Source organism: Festucalex cinctus, chromosome 2 (genome assembly GCF_051991245.1).
Source record: "Festucalex cinctus isolate MCC-2025b chromosome 2, RoL_Fcin_1.0, whole genome shotgun sequence".
NCBI lineage: Eukaryota > Metazoa > Chordata > Actinopteri > Syngnathiformes > Syngnathidae > Festucalex > Festucalex cinctus.
Genome location: NC_135412.1, coordinates 10,387,421 through 10,398,677, shown reverse-complemented (window position 1 = coordinate 10,398,677; position 11,257 = coordinate 10,387,421). Strand labels below are relative to the sequence as shown.

The following is an 11,257-nucleotide window of genomic DNA, read 5'->3' as shown; positions in this document are numbered from 1 at the left end:
CAAACACTCAATTTCCCAGCATCCTTTGGGGTCGAAGCTAAAATGTGACGTCACGGGGAATACATATACGTCCACCGGGAGGAATTTTGAGCTGCCATTGTTACATTCTAGCGACCGGGTCCGGTCGGGGCGAAACCGGGTCGTAGACCGTCTTCTCGCCCCAAAGACGGCCGCGACATTGACACCGGGACCGCGTGAAGAGCGAGAGGACGCCGCTTTTGGTCCTGCCGATCGCCCTCAGCCCTGTGTGTGTTGGAGAAGAGGCGAGCGAGGGGGAGCGAAAAACGACCACGACTAAAGATGTCAGCGGGTTTCTCCATTTAAAAGCCCCTGTCAAGAACAGGAAAATACTTAAAATTTAAAAAGCCAAATCTTCATACGGCGTGGAAATTGAGCGCCCTGTAACGTGGCGGCTACTTGGATGTCCGTTAAACTACATCCTAAAGAGGGATGCGTTTTTTTCCCCCCTTTTCAGAACAATGAGTATAGTGCCAAAGTAGTCTCCTCCAGCCACACTGAGGAAGTGGTACGCATAGACAATCACTTTAAAAGCTATCGCTGCTGGTTCAGGCACCAAAAAAGGCGTCCACAGGGTGTTTAACATAATCCATGAACAGAGGGGAAGAGAAAGGAGCAACGAGCTGGTGGTATTCAAGCTCTCCGTTTGTGGCCCAGGTAAGAAAAGAAGCTTCTTTGTCATGGTGAGCATGCTTTACCCCCCTACAGTGTGCACGTGAAAACTAATTTTGCAGATTGATACGATAACTAAGTGCTCTCGTATTTTTATTGGCTGTTCGAGCTACAGTTGCACAATGATGTTCCTGCTTAAGATTCTGTAAACTGCACTGTCATCAGCAGCTTCTCTCTCGACTGTTCATCATCAATTAATTGGATTTTAAACTTTATTCTACACACAATTCAAACAAAGCAAAAAAAAAAGTAATCCATATTTCCAAATGATAGTGTTTTTAACTTTTAAAGGCTTCTGATTGGATGGAAAATGGTGCCAGAAGACATTACACTTGGAAATCCGATGAATGATTACTGCACACCTCCTGACAGCTCCTCCAGTGGGGTTAAATGCGGTAAAAATGCTGCAATACAAGGTTGCTTTACAGTGCTGGATTTGATTCTCTCGTTCAAAATGACAGCATCATTCAGGAGATGCAGCATTGCTGCGGAGAAGTCTTAATGAAGCTAATGGCCCAGCATCCAAAATTTGCATTGGGTCAGAGTAAAAGGCTGTACGTTATCTGCAAGTAGGCACGTAGTTTCTTGGTAAAAGGTATTTATGATTCGTGCTTGTTCTCATTCACCATTATTATACTGATGTTATAGTAATAATGTACTTGATAACCTGGAAGCGCAACAGTGGGACACAGTCTGTTCCAAAATGCTGTTTGACCTCAGATTTGTTCCCATGGGAAATAACGAACAGAACCGAAATACTGAGAAATAATCCACACCAAGGTCAACTGTTGCCAGTATAAAATCGTTATTTTTAATGACGTGTGCCAGACAGCTCGGTTGTCATGTCCATCTTGATTCCCATTGATGACCCCTTGAGCTTAGGAATGAGTAAAAAAAAAAAAAAAAAAAAAAACTGGGTGAGTCAGGGGGCGATGCTTTTTTCAGCCAAGAATTGGAGGATGCTCACGGAACTGTGAGCATTGTCATGGTGAAGCAGCAAGAAGATGTAACAATCACTATCATATGCATTGTCCAGTATTTGAGGCCTTTCTAGTACTACAGCAAACCAGCCACTATTACAAAATGTACATTCAAGACACAACACTGCAGAGGGTCATTAAATTATATTAAGCATCCAGTTAAGTAGTGTGATGATAGTGATACTACAACAAGTGTGCCAAATGCTGCAGAGAATTATGGAAGAATTTTACAAACAAGCTCAGTTTTACTATTTTCTCTCTGAAAAATGAAACTGACATTCCTAATAATCTGAATCCGTTTTGGAGCAGTCTGTAAATCATTAATGGCTTCTGGAACGTCCCTTTTTTGTCATTAAAACCAATACACCTTATCTTCGTGTGATGTCGGCGAAGGAATTGGAAACTATTTGTACAGTCTAAAACTCTTAACGTACGTTCTACCGCCTGTCAATGTATGGCGAGTGATCCTGGTGGTTCAAGTAAGTTATTTAAACTAAGAAGGAAAACCTTTACTGTGGTTGGACCCAGCTGCTTTAGCGCTAGCCTTGGGTGGATGTTGTTTTGGTACACTACAATACATTATCAGAAAAAATTAAGTAAGGCTTGGTAAATCTGTTTGGACAGCATGATGTAGATAAATCGCGATATGAAGTTAAAGTACCACTAAGTGGGGCAAAATTTGTTCGCCGCATTTGGCCTGCGGGAGCAGTGAGCAGCAGGCAGCAGGGGCTGCACGCAAATTTATTTGGTGATCTAAACCCCACATTCCAACCCTGAATGTTGAGTGTCAAACAGGGAGGCAAATGAGTTCCATTTTTATAGTCTTTGATATGACCTGGCTGGGGATTGAACCCACGACCTCCAAGTCTCAGTGCTGACACTCTTCCACAAGGCCTCTGAGCTGGTCTAAATGCCCTCTTTACTTTTACCATTATGATCAAATTGGATTTATTTATTTATTTTTTTGGACTGATGTGTTTTTCGGCAATAGTACATTTAGTAACCCACTTGAGTTGATTTGGGATTCACTGCTTAAACAGTAAGAGAATAGTGAATGTGGATTTTGGTGGCAAGTCAGAGTTCTAATAGTCAACGAAATGATGTTGACATCTTTATGTATGCCTGCTTCAATCTCTGAAAATATCAGCGTGTTGAACCTTTGCATAGGTGCTCACAATAAAAGAATGAGGAACTAAGCAACTTACCTTAATTCTCTCATGTGACAAGTAGTTTTTTCTTTAATTAATAACAATTATTTATAAGTTTAGTGCCCTTCAATTCACCTAAGTGTCTAAAAAAGAAGAAAAGACCACCACCTGGTCGGATCAGTCATGCACAAGTGTGCTCTCTCCAGAATGCTTGTTGGTCGACTGCGACCATGGGGACGTCACGGGGCATAAGCGTGGAGCACAGAGAGCGAGGGAGGACAACTTGGAATTAAAAAAAAAAAGGGAAGAAAGCAGCAGCAGCAGTCTATGGGAGCCACTTTCCGTGGATGGGTCAGCATTCACTGCTGCCTGGCTGTCAAACTAGGGTTGAATGATTTCTAAGTCTTCTTCCCATGTTCACCCCGACATTCAGTCTGTATCACAATAAACGTTCTCAGATTTATTCTACGTAAACGTTTGGTTTTGTAGCTTTGGTTTCTGCTAACATAAAGGCAAATTACTTATGAAGTGATATTGACCATGTTGAGTTCAGTAGTTTGTAGTTGTATATTATGTATAGCATTTTGTTTTTCTTTTTGTTTTTTAATCACCTGGCTCATATATACCACATATACTCGGGGTCCAGCCTACCTCTCACCCACATTCTGCTGGTATTGACTACATCTCACCCGTGACCCTAATGAGGACAAGTGGTGTAGAAATTAGAAAACTGAGAAATGGCTGGATTTTTTTCGATATAATATAAAAATTCAGACAACCAAAATTGTCTACATTACCATACCAAATTTGTTATGCACGCTGCATAAAATCATTTCTGATTTATGAATCAAGTCAGTATAAGAGAAAATTAAAAAAAAAATTCTTATGCTTTTTGAGCACAGCCTCTTTTTATGTGCTGATGATGAAGCGCAGGTCCTTTGGCGTCCTTTCATCCTGCGTAAGTCACCATGGTCACAGTTGTGCTTTCTCTTGTGTGAGCAAATGCCCATGTGACATGTTTAACCAGGCCTGGTTCAAAATGCAGTCAATCATCAATTCCAGTTAGGGTTAATTAATTAAAATGCTTCGTCATAGCACAAGGATGAGCTCCAAAGGATGGATCATTTTTGCGTTACATAACTTCAGCTCTTGCGTCTAATCTTTGAATCTTTGAAGATGGATTTTACATTTTTTTTTTTTTTAAATGGTGCACAGACTGTTTCCATTCCAACACCCTTTCCGAAAAACACAGAAGTGCCCATGTAGTTGCCATGGTGACGCCTTGAGACAAAATTAGTTTAGAAACCAGTATTTGCACTTTTTATTTTTTTTTTGCCTGTTTTTCTGACTACTGAGGTGGCATGGATCAGTGGTAGTGTGGTTGTCTCGCAACCCTGAGGTTGTGGGTTTGATGTTTGAGGCCATTGAGCTTACCTCGAATTATCCAGATGCTGCATCATCATCATAGCGCTCTGAGAACCTTGCAAGGTGGAAGAGCGCTATATGAATGTAGTAAATGAAAGGCCGTATCTGGAAAATGTGGTATATATTTTCTATAACCAAAGATTGTTAGCTAGGATATGCTTCAACTCATTTGTCATCCTAATACAGTGCAAATGTTTGGGTTAATTTTCCCCATGGTTAATTATGGAAATTGAGCCAAATGGCCCTTCCCTTGTTTAGACACCAACAGCTGCAGTTTGTGCATGCAACAACAGTTGGTCATTCTAAGACGGCATTGATTTCCTGAGTGCTGCCCTGTGCCCTCAGACACAGTTTCCATGGAGGCAGGTTCATCCCTCAGCCTCAAACGACGATATGAAGAGGTGGACAACTGCTCTCCCTTTTCTACACCCAAAGACTCTGACGATGACATCTCAAGCAGCGACAGTGCCGACAGCTGTGACAGCCTCAACCCCCCCTCCAGGACAGAATTCACACGTAAGGAACAAGAAATACATAAGTGCACATATCATGAATAATCATTCACTTCCATCCTGACTGTTTCTTCCCCTCCACCAGCCACCTCAATCCTCAGACAGCACAAGCTGTCGCCTGGAGGCAAGCGGGTGCGTTTCGATGCGGTGACGGTGTATTATTTCCCCCGGAGGCAGGGCTTCACTAGTGTGCCCAGCCAGGGGGGCAGCTCACTGGGCATGGCCCACAACCACTCGTCCATCCAGCGTTACACGCTGGGCGAGTTTGCCCGCGAGCAGGAGAGCAGTCACCGACACACCTTACGCCAACACCTGCGCCAGGAGAAGCTCAACGCCCGCAAGCTGAAGGTAAGATTTTGACGCCTCCATGGCTTGTCCTGGTTTCCGTAATGGGGCACGAGAGGGCTTAGCAAGAATTCAAAACAGACCCCCAAAAAAAAAAAAAAAAAGTTTTATTTTTTATTTTTTTATTTTTTTTTATTTTTTTCAGCGCTAATGCTGATTATAAACTCATTTTCAGCCATTTTCACTGAAGCAACCACCCTTAGCTCTCAGCTGTTTTACTGGATTTGGACTGATTTGGCAAGGCCCACAGAATATTGTTATATTGCTATAAAGGCATGCAACCACCAAAAGAAAGGTTAGAAGCTCTTCTTTCATCAGGGAAAAAAAAAAGTATATTATTATCTGTTTCCGTTTTGTAGCAATTAACGTTAGTCTATATAGCTAAGTTTCACCATTATTCACAAATCTGTTTTAAAACTGTGGGGAAAGAGCTATTTGCAACATGGCCGTGGTTGATCTCTTATACTCTGCTGCCACCTGCTGGCTGTTTTTCTACTAACTGCCATTGCTTCAAGCATTCTCTTCACTTCACAGGCTGCATCAAAGCCTTCTGTATGCTATAGCATTAAAACAAACAAACACGTATAAATATGTCTTTGGGAGAATGGTAATGTTTAAAATAGAACGTCTTTATACGTTTTTGGGAGCAAATTAGTTGGTAGTGAAGAAGGCCATAACCAATATTTGAAACAGATATACATTTTGATTAAGGGGGGGGGGGGGGTATTGGCGTAAAAATAAAAAAGTTTTAAAATACAAATGCCAATCTCGACTTTGTTGTAATGACTTAAATCTTTTTTTTTTTCTTTTATTTATTTTATTTTTTTAATCTTAGACAATAGACTTCATTTTACACTTCTCAAAAAATGTTTAGGGTGCGCCCAAGCTTATCACAAGTTTTAAAGTTAAATGGAACCTTAAACAAGTAAATACTATAGCTCTCTATAGTTTTCTACAGTAAATATTTTTCCCAAATTTTAAAAATAGCTCAAATCTTATTTCTTTGTTTCATGAACGAAAATGAAAGGTTCAGAAGGTTCCCAGGGTCAGCAGTGTCTCATAAAGTTAACTGAAATTTTAAATAAATAGTTCCCTGAGATTAAAATGGTTTTAGCTTTACCTTTTTATTGGCTGTCAGATTTTTTTTTTAAAAAAGGACGATTATCATTATAATCGGGCTTTCCCTAAAAAGAGAAGCCTAAAATCCTATGGAAAATTGTTTCTGGCAAAGGGGGTTGCAAAAGGAGTTCAAAATGGGGGAGGAAGACCTTCTACTAGACTAGAGCAATGTCTTTATCGAGCCAAGGCACATATTTTACATCAGAAAAATGTTTATACACAGTATTGTGTATTTGCTTTTCCTCCACACTTTATTTACTTTAGCTGAGTTGACTGTCGTACACAGCTGACCAGGAACGGCACAGTGGAGTGCGCCCAAGCCGAACTGCTCACTCTGGACGACGTTTCGGACGAGGACCTGGACGTGGATGCCGTGGAGGTGGACGACTGCTTTTTCCTTCAGCCACTGCCCACCAAGCGGCGCAGAGCCCTCCTACGAGCGTCCGGAATCGCTCGCATCGACGCCCGGGAGAAAACGGAGCTCCGAGCCATCCGCCTTTCCCGGGAGGAATGTGGCTGCGACTGCCGTCTGTACTGCGACCCTCGACACTGTGGCTGTAGCCAAGCTGGCATCAAGTGCCAGGTAGGAGGGTCACCTTTTTAAGGTTGTCATTCCTGTCGAGCGATTGGTGAGGGACAAAGGCTGGATTTACACTTCATGGTTGAAACAATTGAAATAATTGTAAGAAAATACTTCTAAATTCATGTGAACAGTAAATGTAAAAAAAAAAAAAGTCAGATACAAAAAATATTTGGCCTTTAAAATTCAATTTTCTTAAGAATTTATGGGAAAAAGAGACATTTATCGTTTTATGAATCAATACCAGGCTTGAAAAGGAAAATGAATTTGATTTTTTTTTTTTTTAACCCAGCACTACTTTTCATTAACACAGCTAAAATGGTTGGTTAAAAAATGAATTACTGTAATTATTATTGTTTACTTTTGTGTCGTTAGTGCCTGCTATTGACACTTGTAAGAATTACTCATGTGCAAGTTAGGCTTCTGCACATGCATGTCGTTTCGCGTGTTCCTACAGTGTCAACCTGGACCTGCAGTGTAAGTCCAGATTAAAGAGGGGGGGGGTCAATCGTGAGGCCTGTTTTCTCCTTCAGGTGGACAGAATGTCCTTCCCGTGCGGGTGCTCCAGAGATGGTTGCGGCAACTTAGCGGGCCGCGTCGAGTTCAACCCTCTTCGTGTCCGAACACACTACCTGCACACCATCATGAAGTTGGACCTGGAGAAGAGGAGGGTGCTGCTGCAAGTGCCCGGGGAGACGTACGCCGAGTCGGACCGGGTGTCCTCCCTGTTCCCCACGACCCCGGCCCTGGAAGAGAGCGCGTGTGTCTTGGAGGCAGAGGAGGACATCCTCGAGCGGGAAAACGAGACCGCCGTGCTGCACCTGCAGAGCGCCGAGGAGCAGGAGAGGCGGGCAGAGGAGCCGCAGGTGGAGGAGGTTCTCCTGCAGGGGCCTTTCCCGACCGGGACCGCCGTGCTGTGCATCGACCAAGAGGAGGAGGAGAGTCCCGCAGACCTTATCAGAGACTCCGCCCCCCTCCACTACTACCAACTCAGCTCCATCGAGCCGGCCGCCCTGGAGCCGACCGAGGAGGCCGGAGGGGACGGGTGTTCAGGTGGCCAGTTCCAAAGTGACCAATCGAAGCTCCTCCATCATGAAGGGGTTCTCGAAGAAGCAGCGGCGGCGACGGACCCGCTTCCGCCTGACGTTTAGTCCGAGCTTCTCTGCAGATGTTTTGCACAAATAGCGTCGAAGAAGTAATAACACATTTTGCAGTCGTGGAGGCTGGAGCAAACAGAGGTCAGGAGGCATATGTTACGGTATATGCAGTCACATGACTTTTATTGTGAATTGTGTTGAAGGTGGTGAACACAGCCTTATGCAAAAAAAAAAAAATGCAGGCGAAAACCCTGCTTGCTAACTTTGGAGGCATCCAAGAGAAAAGCTGAGTATGGCAGCAGATGTGCGCGTGCTGCAGTCAAGCCAAATGACGGCGTCAACTGACCTAATAATCCTGGAAATACTTGTTTTCTTGTGTACTGTACAAGCGTTCGTGTGCGATTGCGAGGCCGACGAGATTGTCTTGCTCGTCTTCTTTCACAAATGCCATCTTTGTGTTGTAGTTGCAATGCCTGTGATATTACGCCTTTGTGTGATGGATCTCTTGCAGATGAGGTGCTGCTGGAAAAAGGTTGGCTTTCATCCACCTGGAGTTGTGCTAGATAGAACGCGAGTTGCGCTGATTTCTGCATTACATTCACCACACTGCTGAAATTCTACGACGTGATCTTTAAAGGCAGGGTCTTCCGTTTTCACCCAGGAAAATGCACTGTATAAATATAGGATTTATACCCGTGAACTCCTTCTCAATCTACACCTCTGGGCTTCTGTTAATGTGTAGTGGTGATTTTTTCCTAAACCCCCACCGGGGCGTCACTCACTGGGGCCAGGCAAATTTGTCGGCTGCATAACGTCACTCCCTGACTTGTGTGAATGAGTGAAAAAAATAAAAAATCCATGCGTGCTGTCAAGTTGCCGTGGGAGTGACGTCATGCAGCCGACAAATTCGTCTGGCCCAGTCTGCAGATAGTGAGTGACAAGCCCCCCACCAACCCCCCCTCTGCGATTGGCTGGAGGGGTAAACAACTGTCTGTCCACAGAAACGTCCCGCAAAATACAGGCTGGGTGGGGGTGGGTTTAGGAAAAAATCACCATCACACATTAACAGAAGCCCAGAGGTGTAGATTGAGAAGGAGTTCATGGGTATACATCCTGTATTTATATAGTGCATTTTCCTGAGTGAAAACTGAAGACCCCGCCTTTAAGTGACTATGTTACATGCAGTCAATATTCAGGTTAAGGTCAGAATTCCGGTTTCTGAAACAATAGAGGTAACACGTTTACATGCGTTGCGGACAGAGTTACTCTCGTTTACATGCTCGACGTGCGGACAACGTAATTGGGTAAATACCATAATTTCCACTTTTAATTAACTGACTTTACGTTCAATAAAAGACATTATATTTATGTCTCTCACCACGCTAAATAATGTAGTCGGTTTCCTCCTCGCTCCAGAAGTTTGGGTCTTTGTTGCGAGCGTCATGTTTTGTTGACACCGGCTTGAGTATTTCCGGTGGGTTACACGGCAGTACGGACTATATACAGGGAGTCCTCGAGTTAAGGCACACTCGACCTAAGGCGTTTCGACTTTACAATGGTTACGCCCGATCCGTCATTTTGGCCCCGTCCGCCATTTTGGCTTCTCGTCCGCCATATAGACCGCAGTGTTTTCCCCTCGTCTGCTATTTAGCCCTTAGCTAGCACTTGTGGGAGTATCTTTGGCTTTTTCGCCCTCTTTTTTTTTTTTTTTTTTCTCCCCCACACCAGCCTCCCCCCTTCTTTTCCATCCACCTCTAAGCAGTAATGGTAAGTACAGCATCTTATTTTTTTTTTATTTTTTTTAATGTATTTTAGATTTTGTATGCAAATTATTTTGATGTAAATATTGACTTTATTGGGGAAATTCGACTTAAGTCGAATTTCGGGTTACATCGCTAGCGTAGGAACGGAACTCCGATGTAACGTGAGGACTCCCTGTACTTTTATATACTGTACGTGTACATAGTCACAAACTTTTCGCCGTAGAGGTCCAAAATAATGTGAAAAAGCAGCAGAGAAATCCATGTAGTCAAGGGAGACTCCTGTAGCAAGTAGGATGGATCTGCGTGTAGTCGTGACTACATAGACCAAGATTCCTTGCGAATCAAATAAGCGAAGAAGATGAAGAAAAAACTAGCGAGCATGTGTACAGGGAAGAACTACGGAAGCGTAGAGCTGCCAATGTGGAGTAAACATTTTTGGCTAGCGAGTATGTTCGAATGTATTTGCGACTATGTTCGAACATACTTGCAAATATGTTCGAACGTATTGAAATATGTTCGAACGTACTTGCAAATATGTTCGAACATACTTGCAAATATGTTCGAATGTATTGAAATATGTTTGAACATACTCGCAAATATGTTTGAACATAGTCGCAAAGACATTCGAACATACTCGCAAATACGTTCGAAGATACTCCCAAATATATTTGAACATACTCGCAAATATGTTCGAACGTACATGTAGGCTAGATGCTACAAAGTTAGCATGCCTTCCCATAATGCCACGGGGTATTATTTGCGCATGTGCGAGTGCAAACAAAACCCCCTTTTTTTTTTTTTAGGCATTTGGGCCACATTCACACTTCATTAAAAAATTAAGTAGACAGAAAACATTGTTTATTCGTAACTTTTACGATTTGTTATGTCGGCCGTGCATGATTTAGGTTCGTCATTTTTTTTCACTCGCGCATGCGCAAATAATACCCCGTGGCATTATGGGAAGGTATGCTAACTTTGTAGCATGTAGCCACAAGTACGTTCGAACATATTTGCGAGTGTGTTCGAACATTCTCGCCAGCCAAAAATGTTTACTCCACATTGGCAGCTCTACGCTCCCGTGAAGAACAATGCCCCGATCGATCGTGTTTTTCCGAATGTGTTTATATGAGGAAGAATTCCGGTTATAAAAGAGGTAAACCAGGGGGTCTTACTCAGGTTTTTAAAAACCAGAATAAGGCATTATTTTAGTTATCGCGCGTCTTGACATGGCCTTACAAAACCCGAATAGTGCCAATATTCGGGTTTTAAAAGGGTTATTGCCTACACGTAAACATAGTCAAATGTTTACATATGGGTCACAAAATGCTAGCCACTCTGGACCTCTTCTACAGACTGATAGTTGTATTTTCTGAGGGGAAAATGAAGGATTGGTCTAGACCACAAGATGTGGCCTGCAATGCCAGGCTTTTTCTCAGACTGGCCCTGTTCCAGTGTGGCCTCAAACAACCCCTAGCGTGCAAGACCTGCAGCCCTATTCTAGAATTTAACACAAGGCCTGTTCTTGTGTGTAACTGGGCCTGCTCTCGAGCAGGGATGTTAAAGTCACATTAGACCAGAACTGTTAAGACCTAATTTGT

General features: G+C 43.1%; 1 protein-coding gene across 1 annotated transcript; it reads left to right on the top strand.

The window, feature by feature from the left end:
* The first annotated feature begins 64 nt into the window (after positions 1-64).
* LOC144013650 (cysteine/serine-rich nuclear protein 2-like) lies at positions 65-8,575 on the top strand. The gene is made up of 5 exons (XM_077512761.1): positions 65-675; positions 4,589-4,759; positions 4,841-5,103; positions 6,506-6,802; positions 7,333-8,575. Exons 2-5 carry the CDS (start codon positions 4,600-4,602, stop codon positions 7,948-7,950), a joined length of 1,338 nt encoding a protein of 445 aa, XP_077368887.1. The 5' UTR covers positions 65-675; positions 4,589-4,599; the 3' UTR covers positions 7,951-8,575.
* The last annotated feature ends 2,682 nt before the right edge of the window (positions 8,576-11,257 follow it).